The sequence below is a fragment of the Globicephala melas genome, chromosome 19, assembly GCF_963455315.2.
Source record: "Globicephala melas chromosome 19, mGloMel1.2, whole genome shotgun sequence".
Lineage (NCBI taxonomy): Eukaryota > Metazoa > Chordata > Mammalia > Artiodactyla > Delphinidae > Globicephala > Globicephala melas.
In genome coordinates this window covers 6,074,636-6,092,425 of record NC_083332.1, presented here as the reverse complement: position 1 = coordinate 6,092,425, position 17,790 = coordinate 6,074,636, and the positions used below count along the sequence as shown (strand labels likewise).

Below are 17,790 nucleotides of genomic sequence, written 5' to 3'. Positions count from 1 at the left end.
CCGCCATCATCACACTTCTCCCTTGCTTTGGCCCTATGTCCCTCTGCTTTTGTTGGCTCAAACGCATTGAGGTTTCAGGCATCATCTTAGGACTCTTACTCCCTTGATTCACATCCTGGCTCTGCCAGGTACCAGCTGCAGAAATTGAGCCAAATTCATCCAACCTCACTGCCCCTCAGTCTCCTGACTTGCTGAGAGCCTCCCTCCTGAGAGGCTGCTGTCAGAACCGGATGGACAAGGCATGCAGCGAATGCAGTGAGGTATCTAGTGCTCAGTAAATGGTAGCTGTCATCCTCATCATTATCACTATTATTACTAATAAAAGGTAACCCACTGCCAGCCTCTCTGTCGCCAACAGTTAGATGCTTATCTGGTGTGTGGAATCCTCCCACCACCAAAATTGGGGCCACTCTCTGACCTCGGTTTCTAGCCAAGATCAAACACCTCAAGAGTCAGGACACCGGGTGGAGGACACACCAGCTTTCTGAGACACACCCAATGACACTTGTCGCCCTTAGTCTCGGCCTCTCCGATACCCTGAGCCAATTCTGTGCATTTGGTGTGGGTGTTGGGTGGGTGGGGGGGTCGATCAAGCAAGAATCAGCCATGCCTTAGATAAGGAATCGGATTTAACAAGTTAGGGATATACAATAATATCAGAAGGCGGCCATGGGGAGTAGAAACACACAACACACACACAGCTTCCCTAGCCTTGCAGAAGGGGCTCTGCCCCTGGACAGTGTTCATGCAAGATGTGGCTTGACGATTTGACAAGGTTATTGTTTGCTCCCTTGAGACCTTAGGTCAGAGGTTGAATATCATCTATGCGTCATTACCAACATTATCATCACCGGTTTGTACAGAGTCCCTCTTTTATCCTTCCTTCTTCCCTTCCTTCCTTCCTTCTCATCCCCCCTTCCTTCTTCCCAGCCCCCCCTCAGTCTTACAAAATATAGAGTGTGGTTTTTATGTGTGTGTAATTTTAATGTATGTCATCGGCCCTGGATTACACGTCTCATTCTCTTCCAAGTTGCTTTTCAAACAAGCACCGTGTTTTTAAGACCCATCCACGCTGTTTGCGTTCATACATCTGCCCCGCTGCAGGAACTCCATGGAGGGTGGCCACACATTCACCCAACAACCTCCCTCGGGATGGACGCTCTGTGGCTACCAACTCCCAGACACCGCAAAGAACACTGCAAGTCATATCCTTGTATGCGTCCACTTGTGGGTATAAGAACCTCTTTGGGATGTATAACCAGGAGAGAGGTGGCTGACGCATCGGGTGTGTGTATACTTAATTTGATGATAGTGCCAGACCCTTCCTCAGAATTGAAAGCCCCGTCCTTACCCAAGTGGCACCTGAACACTCTTATATGTGTACATCCCTAACAACACTTGACTCTATCCATTCTTCTAATTTTCTCCACCCTAATGGGCGTAGAGTAGTTCTCCTTGTTTCAATGTACATTTCTCGGATAGCTAATGAGTTTTGAACATCCCCCTCATATGCATAGCTTTTCTACAAATTGCCTATTCATACCCTTTACCCATTTTCCCCAGAGGGTGTCCATCTTTTTTCTTATCATTTCACAGGTGCTTCTTGCCTACTACAGGTATTGGCCCCTTGTCCATGTTTGATATTACAAATAATTTCTCCCATTCTGACAAATGCCTATTAATGGTCTGTCTTACCTTCCTTTAAACCTAAATTCTTAGTTTTGACATAATGATCCTAATCAATGTTTTGTCCTATGACCTGTGCTTTTGAAGTCTTAAGAAGTCGTCCCCTGTCACAGAGATTCAAAGATATTCTCCTTGATTCTTTTTTCTATTGACCTTATAAGTGTATCTTTCCCATATTGGTCTTTAATACTTCTAGAGTCCACTTTCACGTGTGGTGTCAGATAGGAACCTGCATTTAGTTTTCCCCTCACAGTGAGCCAGTTTTCTTTCTCTCTTTCCTTCTTTCTTCCTTTTGCAGCTCACCAGCTCCTTAGTTGCGGCACGTGGGCTCCTTCATTGTGGCTCAAGGGCTCCTTAGTTGTGGCATATGAACTCTTACTTGCGGCATGCATGTGGGAGCTAGTTCCCCGGCCAGGGATCGAACCCTGACCCCTGCCTTGGGAGCTCAGAGTCTTAACACTGCACCACCAGGGAAGTCCCGTGAGCCAGTTTTCTCAACACCGTTTATTAAGTGCACCTTCTTCCCCCATTAATCTGAGTTGCTACTTTAACATATTTTATATAGAGAGTATATAAAATTACACGGAGTTCCCATGGGCCTCTTTCTGAGCTCTTGCTGTGCGTCACTGATTCATTTGTCTGTTCTTGCACTAATACCTCACTTTAAAAAATAATTTTGTTTTGTAGTATGTCTTAATGTCTAGTAGGGCAAGAAGCTTATTTCTTGCACCACCACAGTCCTATTCTCACCGCTTACATCACCATGCAGGAAACACACTGATCCTCTCCACCCTTAATGGAAACTAGTTACTGACATCTGTCTCATCCTGGTTCTGGAGCCAGTCTCCTCATTGGAAATGACACACCCTCAGCCAGGAAGAGAACGTCAGACCTGCCGAGGAAAATGTGCACAGTGTCTTAGCTCAGCATTTCGTTCCTAGAAACTTTATTTCCCCCACCATTTCCTCGGTATCAGCATACTGAAAACCAGCTCCAGTAACCCAGACCCTTTAGGTTTTATTCTCTCTGTTTTGAGCCCGGATATTGGAAGTCCGTGCCTGGAGCGGGTACTTAAGTGAGTCGTCAACAATGCAGGCTTCCTCTTGCTTCTTGCGATCGAATCTTTTTTTAAAAATAAGTTTGTTTATTTTATTTATTTATTTTTGGCTGCATTGGGTCTTTGGTGCTGTGAGTGGGTTTCTCTAGTTGCAGCGAGCAGGGGCTACTCTTTCTTGCAGTGTGCGGGCTTCTCATTGCGGTGGCTTCTCTTGTTGTGGAGCACGGGCTCTAGGTGCACGGGCTTCAGCAGTTGTGGCACGTGGGCTCAGTAGTTTTGGCTCACTGGCTCTAGAGCGCAGGCTCAGTAGTTGTGGCGCACGGGCTTAGTTGCTACGTGGCATGTGGCATCTTCCCAGACCAGGGCTCGAACCCGTGTCCCCTGCATTGGCAGGCGGATTCTTAACCACTGCGCCGCCAGGGAAATCCCACAATCGAATCTTTATTTGTGGCTTTTATCCTCAAAGTGGCTGGTCTACCTCGGGCACCTACGTGCCAAGTGAGAGGAGAGGGAAGAGCCAAACATAATGCTCTCCCTTTTATCGGCAAAACAAAAGCCTCCCAGGAAAACCCAGCTGCTAGGTTTCAGCTTACGTCTTCTTTTTTTAAAAACATTGATCCATGCATGACCCTCTTTTAGTTTACTTAGTTATTCATGCATTCATTTCCACAAATAATAAATATCTGTGAACCCAACATCCAGGCCCAGAACTAGAACACTGACTATTGTTTACATGTATCTTGATATTCCTTCCCAGTCTGTCCTCCTGTCTGTAGCTCCAACCCAAGTTATCTATCATACTTCAGCTTCTGTCTTACTGCTTAGAACTGGATCACATGGCCACCTGGTGAACATTTTTATTCAGGTCACGTGCCACCCCGAGCAACCGATGGTCTCAGGTGGCATGCAGTGCAGAGAATGATGACGATGTGTCAATTTTGCCCGGCTTGCTCTGTGCTGAGTCAGACAAGGTCACAATCCACAATGTCTGCCTCCTGGCCCACGCACTTCCCTTCTGATGTCCTGCTCACCCTTGAGCCTAAACCCGATCCAGGAGGCTTCTGGGTTCTGTCATCAGGAGTGAGAAGCATGGGAATGGGGTGGTCGGAGCATCTAAGTACGCTACTTCTCCTAAACTGTTTTCACCATAGTTTTAGCAAACGTTACGTTAGGAAAAAGTCAAATGGTTTAAAACTGTTGAAGAAACTAGAAACTCTTCAAATGCTTATTCACTGTTAAAATGGGTAAACCAACGGAAGTACATTTACAAAATAATAGACTTGGCAACAGTGAGAAGGAAATGTTTACAACTATAGATGAAAATCTGGGTGAACCAGACAAATAAAATATTGACATCTGGATCCTGAAGACTGAAACTCGTGCCTCCGGATGCGTCCTTTTCCTTGACTGCGCGCTGCTGCTGGAAGGGTGACTGGAAGCTCCACCTGCAGTAGGCGGCCCCATCTCCTCGGCCATAGCTGACTGGACCCAGAGCCAGCACCTCCCGTGAGCATCCAATCAGGTTCTTCCTCTCTCTCGACTGGGAACTAAGACAAGCCAATCACTGGAGCCAGTTATCAGGGGGATGATGGAAAATAGAGGATGCCCCTTGCAGGAAATGAGGAGAGACCGCGAAAGCAAGGTCATGTGGAGGAAGAGTGAAGGATCCCAGAGGCAGCTGCTTCTGTCCTGACATTTTCCAACTGCAAGTCATGGATAGTCTGTTGTTAACGCACCTCCCTTTTCAACTCTGGCCAATGAGCAGCTCTATTTTGTTCTCCACCAACAGCCAGAATGATCTTCTTAGCTCACGTCACCAGCTGGCTTTAAAACCTCTGGTGGCTTCCCGACCTTTTAGGAAAACAAACCAACCAGCTTCCAGGTATGTTGGTCTTCTTTTGAGTCCGGAGAAATGCCCAGCCTGTCCCCATCTCAGAGCCTTTGCACTTTTGTCCTCCTATCTGGGACACCATTCACGGGGCTAGTCCCTTTTCATCCCAGACGTCTCAGCTCAAATGACACCTCCTCTGAGAGGCCCTTCATGTTAGTCTCCTGTTGCTGCTGTAACAGATTATCACAAATGTAGTGGCTTACAACACAAATTTACTGTCGTATTGTTCTGGAGGTCAGACGTCCAAAATGTTGTCTCACTGGGCTAAAATCAAGGCATTGACGGGCAGGGCTGAATTCCTTCTGGGGGCTCTAGGGGAGAATCCATTTCTGTGCCCTTTTCATTACCTAGAGGCCACCCACATGCCTGGGCTCGTGGCCCCTTCCTTCATCTTCAAAGTCATCAGTATAGCATCATCCAATCTCTCTCTCATTTTGACCCCCTATCCTGCCTCCTTCTTATAAGGACCCTTTGGATTCTACTGGTCTCTCCCTCTCAAGATCCTTAATTTAATCACAGCTGCAAAGTCCCTTTGCCATATAAAGTCACATATTCACAGGTTCCAGGGATTAGGATGTGGTCATCTTGGGGTGAGGGTGGGGGTCGGAGTAGCTACTGCTCGCCCGCACCCTTCAGGCCTTGCAGGGTAAATATACAACCCCCCAACGTTCCTCCTCTTTCCTCATGCCCTGTTCTCCTTTTATTCATATCACATACTTATTATAGTATATAATGTATTTGTCTTTTTTTTTTTTTTTTTTTTGCGGTACGCGGGCCTCTCACTGCTGTGGCCTCTCCCGCTGCGGAGCACAGGCTCCGGACGCGCAGGCTCAGCGGCCATGGCTCACGGGCCTAGCTGCTCCGCGGCACGTGGGATCTTCCCGGACCGGGGCACGAACCCGTGTCCCCTGCATCGGCAGGCGGACTCTCAACCACTGCGCCACCAGGGATGGGGTGAGTGTGGGGATCAGAGTAGCTACTGCTCTCCTGCACCCTTCGGACCTTCCAGTGTAAACATACATCCCCTCAACGTTCCTCCTCTTTCCTCATGCCCTGTTCTCCTTTTATTCGTATCACATACTTATTATAGTATATAATGTATTTGTCTTTTTTTTTTTTTTTTTTCGGTATGCGGGCCTCTCACTGCTGTGGCCTCTGCCGTTGCGGAGCACAGGCTCCGGACGCGCAGGCTCAGTGGCCATGGCTCACGGGCCCAGCCGCTCCGCGGCATGTGGGATCTTCCCGGACCAGGGCACGAACCCGCGTCCCCTGCATCAGCAGGCGGACTCTCAACCACTGCGCCACCAGGGAGGCCCTGTCTATTTTTTTATTGTCTGTCTTCCCCTACTACAGGGGGAGCTTCACGCAGCAGGAATTTTCCTCTGTTTTGCCCGTTTCAATATCCCCGGCATCTGGACACATTCCTGGCAGTCAACCAATATTTATGAATAAAATGAAAAGCAGATCGAGTGAATCTGTTTGCTGAAAGTGAAATAACCTAATAGAGTGAACACAGCGGTGCCGAGGGGTGAGGGACTTGTCCCTGGCTGCCCGGCCGTTCAAGGAAGAGACCACACACGGAGCCCACTCCTCAGACGTTTTATTTCTGGGACCAGATTTGGGTCACAGCTGCAGAGAAGGTGGACTCTGGACCTGAGGAAGGAAGCACTGGGGAGACAGAGGTGCAGTGCAACTCTCGCCCCGGTCATCATGGGAACTCTCTTCAGGATCCGACCAGAAGGACCTGTCCATCCACTGTCCGGGAAGGGGGACCTCGATTCCAGGAGACTGGGGGCGGGGCACTGGAGAGATGAACCACCTCAACATTTTGGGGAAGGAGGTGGTGTCTGGAAGGAGCGTTGGGGTCCCTGCAGGGGGCGAGGGAGGCCAGAAAGCCGGGTCCTAGGACGACTCATGCATTAGACTGGATAAGTGTCCTGGATCCACTTGGAGAACCGGCAGAGGTTGGTGCAGACGCCGGGTCTGCTGGGCTGGGCGCAGGGAAAGTCTCCCCAGGACACAAGGCCCTGGAGGGAACCACTGCAGGCCACGGGGCCTCCGGAATCACCCTGTGGAGGAGAGAGAGGGGCACAGAGAGGCGGCGATGTGGGGAGGTGAGGGAGGGAGTCACAGAGATGAAGAAGGACCAGGGCAGCAAGAATAGAGACACAGACAATGACAGCGAGGGAGACACATGTAAAAAGAGACACAGAGAGAGAATATTAATATCTCACCCCACGTTGACCCTTTGGAAACCCCCTCTGTCCCTGTCTACCCAGCCCCCAACCTCTTTTCCGTCTGTCTTCCTCATTGTGTGTCTCTGTGCTTCCTTCTCTCTCTCGCTCTCCCCTCCAACCTTTGAATATTGTGTTTCTCCTACTGGACACCCCTTCCTTTCCCTTCCTCACTCTTCACCCGTCCTTGACACCCATCCGCCTTGTACGTATACCTCACTTTTGCAGACAGGCAGTTCTCAGCCCCTGGGTGAGGGGTTCTCAACCTGGGTGCTGCGGCGTTGGGACCAGGTGATTCTTTGCTGTGGGAGGGTGTCCTGTGCTTTGTAAGGCATTCAGCAGCATCCCCCTACCCACTCCATGCTGGGAAACCCCTCCCTCCCCACCAGACAGCGGTCACGATGACGAAAAACATCTCCAGGCATTGCCATGCATGCCCTGGGGGGGTCAGAATTACCCTGGGGTTGAGAATCACTCCCTTGGACTAATTCAGGTTGCCTGTGCTTAATTCCCCATAGCTCCCTGTAATTACCCTTCTGTAATAATATTCAGCACTCTTTACTGTCATTTCTTATTTATGTTGACCCAAAATACCTACAACCTGGCTTCCTTCCCCATTATAATGCAGACACTCTTCCCCAGGCAAAAAAAGCTTAGCTGCCCCGATCGCTAAATTTCAACCTTTCTCTCATCATGTTTGTTCGCCCTCGTTCCACATCCCTGCAGTTTCTTTTGCTCGGCAGGTAGTTAACTGCTCTGAGCCTTGGCTACTCGTCTGTAAAATAGCGTTAATAATAAAGGTTAAATGAGTAAATCGAGCTGATGCATTGGAAACACTTAAAAGAGTGTCTGGGGGCTTCCCTGGTGGTGCAGTGGTTGAGAATCCGCCTGCCAAGGCAGGGGGCACGGGTTCGAGCCCCGGTCTGGGAAGATCCCACATGCTGCGGAGCAACGGGGCCCGTGAGCCACAGCTACCGAGCCTGCGCATCTGGAGCCTGTGCTCCGCAACAAGAGAGCCCGCGATAGTGAGAGGCCCGCGCACCGCGGTGAAGAGTGGCCCCCGCTTGCCGCAACTAGAAAAAGCCCTCGCACAGAAACGAAGACCCGACACAACCAAAAATTAAAAAAAAATTTTTAAAATAAATAAAATTTAAAAAAAAAGAGTGGCAATTAGCTAACTCCTATTAGTGTTACAGTATTAGTATTATTGTTATTATTTCTTGCTTTTAGCGGCCACACCCAGACCACACTCTGGTATGAAAAAGCCACTGGAGGTCTAGGGAAAGAAAAGCAAGGTGCTACCCTTGGCTACAGAAAGACTAGTGGTTTAAAATGCTGACATCCAAATCAGATTTGCCTTCTTCCGATAAAAACCCCTCCACCCATCCCTCTCTCCGGATGTGGGTGCTTCCAATGTTAAGTGGGGACACAGATTAAATTGGGAGATCTGGGGAGTTGCTGCAACTGTCACATTTGTGAGATTTGCGGGGGTGAGTGGGGTGGGTGGGGAGATTTTCCCAGCCATCAGAATGGGACTGGAGTGCTGTCTGAGCCCACAGCTTACTAAACACCAAGATTACTGAAACATACATCCTGCCAGCAGAGAGCTTGTTAATTTACATTCCTCTAGACCCTTCCGGGACCTGAATACAGGGAAGCGTCCTGAGCTGTAACAGTTTAATTTCTGTCATCCTCAACAAATAAAGCTCCCGTGAGAATACAAAGAAGGTCTGTACTGGGGATGAAGAAATATTTGCTGGACATTGGGTCCCACTCATCTCTCCAGCCTCGACCCCTGGCTCTTTTTTTATTCTTTGAATCAGCCGAACTCCTCCCTGCCTCAGGGCCTTTGCACATGCTTTTCTTGCCCTTAACCTTTGCAAGGCTGCTCCTTTGTGTCATTCAATCTCTGCTCCGATGCCACCTCTTTGAGGCCTTCCCAATCACCCTTCCAAATACTGCCCCCCCATCACTTGCTTTCATAAAACTATGTTTTATTTCCTGCACAGCCCTTACCACTCTCTGAAATTACCCTGTTTACGCAGTTTCCTGACCATAGGATTTTTTTTAACCTTTTTGCTATTCCAACACCTTTGTGATCCATCCTCTCTATTAAATATTTTCGTTTAAAAATACCGACCATGGGTTTCTGTTTTCCTTCCTTAAGACATTTTACTAGCATTTGTCAGAAAGCTTTCACACCACAGATTTTATGGGAATGAGACACTTCAGACTGCATCTGCCTGAAATGTACCAAAATAACTAAGACAAAACTGCGATGTATATTGTATGAAGGGCGGCCCTTAGATGTGATATCTCTATTCAGGGCACATCCTGCCCTTCCATACAACACAGCCTTGATCTCTCCCTTGAGACCTGTGCTGTCTAATGCAGTGGCCATTAGCTACGTGGGGCCCTTGAGCACTGAAACATGGCTAGTCCAGACTGAGATATGCTGTCAGTGTAAAAATACTCACTGGCACGAACAAACCAAAAACAAACACACAAGGAAAAAATAGAAAAAAAAGAAAAAACAAATAAAACAAACACAACCAAAAAAATACACACTGGCTTTCAAAGACTTACTATGAGAATAAAAGAACGTAAAACACTCCATTCATAATTCTTTTATACTAATTACCTTTTGAAATGATGGTACTTGGGATACATGGGATTAAATAGGGTGTATTATTACAATAGTCAATTTCAGCTGTTTTTTACTTTTTTTACATGTAGCTACTGGAATGTTTAAAATTACATGTAAGGACTTCCCTGGCGGTCCAGTGGTTAGGACTCTGCGCTTCCACAGCAGGGGGCACAGGTTCGATCCCTGGTCATGGAACTAAGATCCCACATGCCCCACAGTGGGGGGGGGGGGAACCACACAAAAAACAAATAAAATTACTCGTAAGGCTCACATTATATTTTTACTGGACAGCACTGCTCCAGAATGAGCTCTGTGAGCACCGATCTGATCATCGCAGGGTCCCCAGCACATAGCAAGGCTCCAGGTGACATGGCTGGTTTCAGTGTGTGTCTGCTGAATGAATGGAGAAGTTTCTAGCCTTACCTTGCAGGAGTCTCTGCCGGCCTGGTCACCAGCACAGAACATGGTGTCATCTATCTGATTTGGATAGGCCGTCTTGCACCTGTCCTCACTTAGCACGGTGATGTCCAAGCACTGGAGGACTTTGGGGAAGGGCCACAGGGAGTGGTGGAGGACGATGGGAAGGGGCAGAGTGCTCAGAGACAGAGAGGAGGAGAAGGCAGACACAGGTGGGCAGCGGAAGAGACCTGGACACTCCCCCTGGGGACTGCTGGTCGTTTCCCAGCCAGACGCCAAGCAGCTGGTCCCAGCGGATGGACAATGGGAGGCGTTGATGGCCTGACGTGTTGAGCCCCACAGATTCTTTTGTTCAGTTTGATGAGCGTCAGGTCATTGGAGTGGCCAGGGTGGGAAGAGCCAGGGTGGGGGATGGATTTGATCCCCTGAAACAGCTGCTGCCTGGATTCATAGATGGGTGACAGGGAATGGTGGCCAAGACGGATTCTGAAAACTCTGAGGAAGATGGTGCCAATCTCGACCGACTCTGGTCCTTACCCCCATATCCAATGTCAACCCCAATGCCAAACCTGCTCACAACCCCAATCTCACCCCATCCACAAATCCATCCCCAGCACCATCTTTATCTTCAACCCCATGCCTATCCCCATCCCAGTCACAACTCCAAACCCATCTCCATCCCCTCCCCAGCGCTAACCCTAATCCTCTCCCCACACAGAAACCACCCACATATGCAGTCTCAACCCCAGCTCTAACTAACCATGCCCAGCCTCAAAGCCAACCATCTCCAACCCCACCCATAACCCTAATCCAAACCCCATCTTCCATCCTACATCTATTCCGAAGCCGCACCCTATCCCCATTCCATTTTTATCTCCGCTCCATCCCAATCTCCACCAACCACTAATTCTAGAGCCAAACCTAATTCTATCTTCATCCCAAACCATCAGCATACGACCAAACCCAAATCCAACTCATGCTCGACCCCCAAACCCCACCCTAACCCCAGCCCCAATCTTTTACCCACCTCCAAAGCATCAACATATGCATCCCCAACTTCAAATTCAGCCCTCTCCAATCCCATTCCTGTCTCTAACCCAGCTCCATCCTCATCCTGCCCCATCCCACCTCCAATCCCAAAGCCAAACCAAATCACATCTCTATTCCTAACCATCCAGCATTTGCAGTCCTAGCCCCGAATCCAGTTCACCCCTAACTCCCAGCCAGTACCACAACCTCCTCCCCAATCTAACCCCATCCCCACCCCAGCTCTCCTCCCCAGCTCTACCTCCCCCTGCTTCCTCATCCCCGTCCCATCCCCCCCACCGCCATGCCCCATCCCCCCACCGCCATGCCCCATCCCCCCACCGCCATGCCCCATCCCCCCCACCGCCATGCCCCATCCCCCCCCACCGCCATGCCCCATCCCCCCCACCGCCATGCCCCATACGCCCCCACCGCCATGCCCCATCCCCCCACCGCCATGCCCCATCCCCCCCACCGCCATGCCCCATACGCCCCCACCGCCATGCCCCATCCCCCCACCGCCATGCCCCATACGCCCACACCGCCATGCCCCATCCCCCCACCGCCATGCCCCATCCCCCCCCACCGCCATGCCCCATCCCCCCCACCGCCATGCCCCATCCCCCCACCGCCATGCCCCATCCCCCTTCCAACCTTCCCCCCTCAGCCCTCCTCTCGGAGCCCCCACTCACTGCTTTCGGAAGTGGGCAGCCGTGAGCAGACACTGCGAGTCCACCAACACGGCCCCGCAGCACAGCTTGTTGGGTCCCAGCAACAGCGCACCCTGCCACGGCTGGCTGGGCCTCTCGCAGTCGGTCCCATTCACGAGGCGGCTGCTGGTGCCGTCAGACGCCCGGGTGTTCTCCCCGGCCCCAGGTCCGAGGTCCTGGGTGCTCCCGGAGGGCCCGACGGCAGAGGAGTTGTCGCAGGAAGCAACATCATTTGCGAGAACAGGCTCTGGGGGCAGAAAATAGGGGTGGGGGGGTTGCCGGAAGTAGAGCTCGGGAGCGGGGCTTGGACTCGGGGGCGGGGCTTATAATCGAGAGGCGAGACCAGCCCGAGGAATTCTGACCCCCGAGGGGCGCTTTTGTTGCGGGGCGGGGCGGGGGCGGGGGCGGGGGCGGGCGGGCAGGGCTCTAGGGGCGGGGCCTGGTTTTAAGAAGTGAGGGTGGGTGGGGGGGGTCAAGCCTTAGCGAATGGGGTCTGGGCTGGAGTCGGCAGAGCCTGAGATGTGGGAGGGGCTTGAAATCGACTTGGGCAGGGCCGAGGCCAGCGTCCTGCGGAGGAGCCGATCCTATAAAGAGCCCTGGCTTTGTGAGAAGAGGCAGGGGCTGGGTTCTCGGAGCTGTGCTCAGGGCAGGAGGTGGATCCTGGCCCAAAGGAGGAGAGCCAAAGAGGCTGGGCCTTTCTTGGGGGAGGGGCACAGCTCAAGGATCCCTGACTGTAGATAGAGTCTGGACTTGGGGTATGGATGGGGAAAAGCGGCAGAGTCAGAGCTTGTGGGCTGGGCCAGAGTTGGAGGAGCAGAACCAGGAAAAGTGCTGAGACGGGGGTGGGGCTCCCGTGGGGTGGGGGGTGGAGAGCAGAGCTATTTTACGAATTCTCGAACACAAATGTGCCTCCTGAATTATCCTGCCCTTCTCCCTCACACAAACCTGCAGATAGGGGCGTAGATATCCTACCCCATCACCGGTTCCCCCATCGTCTGTTCACGCGGTCACTTGTTTACATTCTTGCTGAGGACCCAGACAAGTGAAACCCTTGCTGCTGTCTTCATTTATGCACACAGCCCAAGAAACAGGCACACAACGGCTGTCACAGACGTGCACACGCACAGTTACACAGGGAGGCGTGCGTCGTCTCCATAGGGACAGTTACACACACAGCTCTGCCTCGCGGTACACACGCTTCCCAGGTACACACATTCGGGGTCAGCCTTACGTGATCTCACTCACTCCCACACAGTGTTTTAGTGACCTGTGTATATATGCCTCGTGTGCAGACGGGTAGAGACTGCCACTCACTTCCGCACACAGCGTGGTGGCATGTGACAAGGTTAGACGCAGTGGACCAAGCATGACACAGGGCAAGTGACCTAGCGTCATCCACCTTCACACAGCCACTGTCTCGTGGTGACAGCCTCTTCTGCACGCTCAGTCTGTCACAGGAGGGATGGGCGCTCCACACACACACACACAGCGCTGCACCATCGCACGTACAGCCCCTACAGCCACACAGTCACACACAGTCACCCATACATAGACCCTCAAGCAGCCACGTGTTTGCAAAGAGAGCCACACAAAATCCTGCACCCAGCCACAATCACACAATCACAAACGGCTACCCGAAGGCACCTAGCCACACATCTTCATGGTGCCCAGCACTTTTGTCACACACAATCCTGTCACACAGGGACAGAAACCAGCAGCCATACATACACAAAGCCACACACGGTAACACTCACAGTCAGTGACACACACACACCATCCTAAATGCACAAACACCCGGTCACACAATCGCATCTACAGCCTCAAAGGGTAGTCACACCTGTCACCGACGGTCACTCAGTATGGGAAAAGGCACCACACACACACACACACACACACACGGTAGCAGTCATACAGCCACACACAATCACAAGTAAAGACAGACTCACATTCACCCAGCCTTGGAGCCATCACTAGTCACATGTGTTCCCCCAGTGCCACACAGAGAGTCACCGACAGCCCCACGACGCACAGTTACCCTGCGTGCACGCACTGGGATTCTGGGTACCTGTCACCCCCGGAATCAGTGCTGTGATCAGTGCACCGACCATCCGCGCCCAGGGGTCCAGCTGTAGCCAAGGTCATTGCACCTGGCGGGGGTGGGGTGGGGAGGAAAAGAGAGTGGGGAGGCCCAGGTGATTCTGGGAACCCTTACCCACCCCCATCTTCTTCCCTTCCCTGTTTCTCAGAGCAGAGACGGACCACCCAGAGCGCTGAGATGAGTTGAGACTCAGGGCTTATAGACTTCAAAAGAATCAACATCCAGCATCCTCCAGTCTCCGAGAGAGGATGGAAAGAGGATGAGGGATGCATCCCAGACCAGAGCCAACGCAAAGACATCTCTCCCTTCCTATGCCCCGCCTCCCCAGCCCTCACCTGCCACGTCCCCCAGGTAGGGGGTAGGGGAACCCGCTCCCAGCGCCGCCGCCGCTGTCCTGCAGCCGCCTACGCCTCCGCTCCCGGCACCCGGCCTGGGTTATAACGACCCACTGATCCCTGGGGCGCATTCCCGGGTAGTGAGGCGCCCTGCCGGGCCTTAGCAACCACTCCTCCGGCCTCCCCCCATCTCCACCCCCAGAGCACCCCCTACCCAGTCCCGAAGGCCACTCCCTACCTCCCTGGCCCCGGGATGGGGAGGGGTCTCCGGAGGTCTGGCGTCTCACCAGCTCTGGGGCGCCCTTGGCGCAAGTGTTTTCCTGTCTTCCCCGTGCCTTCACTCATTCTACCTCCCTCCGCCCCCCTTCTCATCTTTCCTTCTCTCTGTGTTCCGCTTCCCTCGCAATCTTTCTGAGTCTCTCTCCGTATAAGGCGCCCACCCAGTGTCTCTTTCTGCTGTATTTTTTTTTTTTACAGCTTTATTGCGGAAAAACTGAGGCACAAGAAATATACCATATTTAATGTGTACAGTGTGATGAGTTTTGACCCACACACTTCCAACCATCACCCCAGTCAAGATACTGAGCGATCACCCCAAAAATTTCCTCAGGCCCCTTTATGTGTTGCTGTGATTCTCTATTCATCTCTTTCTCCACACCCCTGGGTCTCTCTCTGTATCTTTTCTTTTTTCTTTCTTTCTTTTTTTTTTTTTTTTTTTTTTTGCGGTACGCGGGCCTCTCACTGCTGTGGCCTCTCCCGTTGCGGAGCACAGGCTCCGGACGCGCAGGCTCAGCGGCCATGGCTCACGGGCCCAGCCGCTCCGCGGCATGTGGGATCTTCCCAGACCGGGGCACGAACCCGCGTCCCCTGCATCGGCAGGCGGACTCTCAACCACTGCGCCACCAGGGAAGCCCCTGTATCTTTTCTTCTCTGTTATCTCTCTTTTCTCTGTGACACTACCCTTCTCTGTCTCCCTATTCTCTGTTTCTATCCCTGCATCATCTTCTTCTCTCTCCTCTTCTCCTTCTTCTTTCTTCTCCTTCTCCCCCCCCCCCAGCCCTTTGTCACTGGCTCTGAGTAGGTGTATCTTTGCGTCTTTCTGTTCCTCTATCTCCGTCACCCTCCGTTTGGGCCAGGAAGACTCTGGCCACTTTGCTGATGGACACCCCCTCAACCCCTTCTCTGCCCCTCACCCTGTGACCAGGGCCACCGGGCAGAAAGGGGCGGGGATCCAGTCTGGGCCCCCCGGCAGGTGCCTTACACAGCCTGTCTGACACAGCCCGGCGTGGGTGAGATTTGGGCAGGGGCCACCTGTCAATGGGGAAAGAGACCAAGAGGCCAGGCTAGGGGGTGGGTGGCTCCCGGCCTCTTGGGAAATGGGGCACTGGGTAGGGAACCCAAAAGGTGTCTCCTCCCTCCCCGGTTCCTGGGCCACCCAGGGCTGCCTCTTCTGACCTCTTATGCATTCCAGCTCTTCTTTCTGTCTGCCCCCAGCTCTACGCATCCATCTCTGTGTCTCCAAGGCTCTGTCTCCGCTACGATGTAAGAGCCAAAGGCTCCTTTGACACCTATTTACTGAGCATCTACAGTGTTGCAGACTCAGATCTGTCTGTGAAGACAAATAGACAAACATGCCTGGAGATGCTGCCTTTGCAGAGCTCCATTCCTTGAGGGCAAAAGCAAAGCTGTCTTGTTCACTTCTGTAAGCGGGTGCCTGTTGAATGGGAGGTTTTAGAGCCCTGAGACTCGTTTCAGTGTATGGGGAAAAAAACTTAAAAACATAAAATTCTGAGGTTTGTTTTGGCGATTGCAATGAATATTTCATGCATGAAGGTGACAAATCCAGCAGCCTACTTCTTTTAAGCCTACAGTCTTTTAAGTTTAGCTTACAAACCTTTTTATTCCAAATATGTGTTTTGATTACAGGAAGGGTTTTGTTGTTGGTTTTTGTTTGCGTTTTGCGTTTTAATTTTTTTAATTGAAGTATAGTTGATTTACAAAGTTGTGTTAATTTCTGCAGTACAGCAAATCGTACCAATGTTTTCTTTTTTCTTTTTATAAGGATATGGCTGAGTCTTTTGTAATTTATTTATTTTCTTTATTATTTATTTTTGGCTGCACTGAGTCTTCGTTGCTGCGCGCAGGCATTCTCTGGTTTCGGCGAGCGGAGGCTACTCTTCATTGCAGTGCGCGGGCTTCTCATTGCGGTGGCTTCTCTTGCTGCGGAGCATGGGCTCTAGGCACGCGGGTTTCAGTAGTTGTGGCACGCGGGCTCAGTAGTTGTGGCTTGCGGGCTCTAGAGCACAGGCTCAGTAGTTGTGGCACATGGGCTTAGTTGCTCCGCGGCGTGTGGGATCTTCCCAGACCAGGGCTCGAACCCGTGTCCCCTGCACTGGCAGGCGGATTCTTAGCCACTGAGCCACCGAGGACGCCCCCAATGTTTTCTTAGGTCAGTCTCCCAAGGCAAGAGAAATAAAAACAAAAATAAACAAATGGGACCTAATCAAACTTAAAAACTTTTACACAGCAAATGAGGTAAGTCTTTATAATAATGTTGGGTCCCATTTACAAACTAAGTTAATTAAATATCTTCAAGCACTTAAAAACTACATTTCTAAAAAAACCAACACACTCCATCTCTTCTGGAAGTCCTTCAGTTTTTAGGCAAACCTTCCAGAGCATGTAAATAAATTTATACATCTATGTATATTTTACTTATAAGTATGATCAACTGGGACTTCGCTGGTGGTCCAGTGGTTAAGACTCTGCACTCCCAATGCAGGGGGCCCAGGTTCGATCCCTGGCCAGTGAACTAGATCCCACATGCTGCAATCAAAAGCCTGCATGCGGTAACGAAGATCCTGCGTGCCGCAACTAAGATCCTGCGTGCCGCAACTAAGATCCTGCATGCCGTAACTAAGATCCTGCGTGCTGCAACTAAGACCTGGCACAGCCAAATAAATAAGTGTATATAAATATTTTTAAAATATATATAAATATTTTAAAATATATAAATATTTTAAAAAATATGATCAACATTGCATTCTTTCAAGTATCTCAACACTGAATATGAAGTTGGGATGACCCTAACTTAAAAATCACAGGGCAATGACCCATTCCAAGTTGAAGTCAGAAGACTCTCCCCACAGTAGATAAAATTCTAGTAGACATACAAACACCTTCAACACCAAACGTGCAGAGATTCTGCTTCCAACAATATTCATGTTAAGAGTCGGGCCTTCAAACATTTCCATGCTCATTTTGAAAACATTATCAGAATTGGAAGAAGATGTTAGCAGAGCAGTTAGGACCCCAAACTCTGGCACCAGCCCCCCTGGCATTCAATTCTGACTTGACCACCTACTGTCTTCGAGACTTTGGGCAAACCATGTTACCTCTCTGTCTGTTATTATTGTTAGTATCCATTAAGGAAGATGATTTCCTCTCAGTTAACGGAAGTTGATTTGGGTCTGGACGTTCATTGATTGGCTTCTTCCTGGTGATCCCAGTGAATTTCATGCCCGTATTTATTCTTCAAAACTTCTAAAAGGGGTCGGTCAAGGTGGGCCCGGGCCATCACGTGACTTAATATTTTCATGTACTCATAAAAAGTCAATTACTCCCTCCCATCACAAAAATTTCACCTTTGGTAAATTTCACCGTCATAAAATTTCACCTTTCTTTGGTTC

At 50.8% G+C, this 17,790-nt stretch overlaps 1 protein-coding gene and 1 non-coding gene across 2 annotated transcripts; one reads left to right on the top strand and one right to left on the bottom strand.

Annotated features, from left to right (window-relative positions):
* Positions 1 to 6,217: 6,217 nt before the first annotated feature.
* On the bottom strand, positions 6,218 to 13,815 carry KLK5 (kallikrein related peptidase 5). The gene is given in 5 exon segments (XM_060289263.2): positions 6,218 to 6,703; positions 9,939 to 10,246; positions 10,249 to 10,427; positions 11,651 to 11,915; positions 13,734 to 13,815. Coding segments are annotated over 5 exon segments (945 nt in total). The 5' UTR covers positions 13,777 to 13,815; the 3' UTR covers positions 6,218 to 6,553.
* A 3,025-nt stretch (positions 13,816 to 16,840) lies between these two features.
* Positions 16,841 to 16,913, top strand: TRNAG-CCC (transfer RNA glycine (anticodon CCC)). Its single transcript has one exon. It is a non-coding gene; the product is annotated as a tRNA-Gly (tRNA).
* The last annotated feature ends 877 nt before the right edge of the window (positions 16,914 to 17,790 follow it).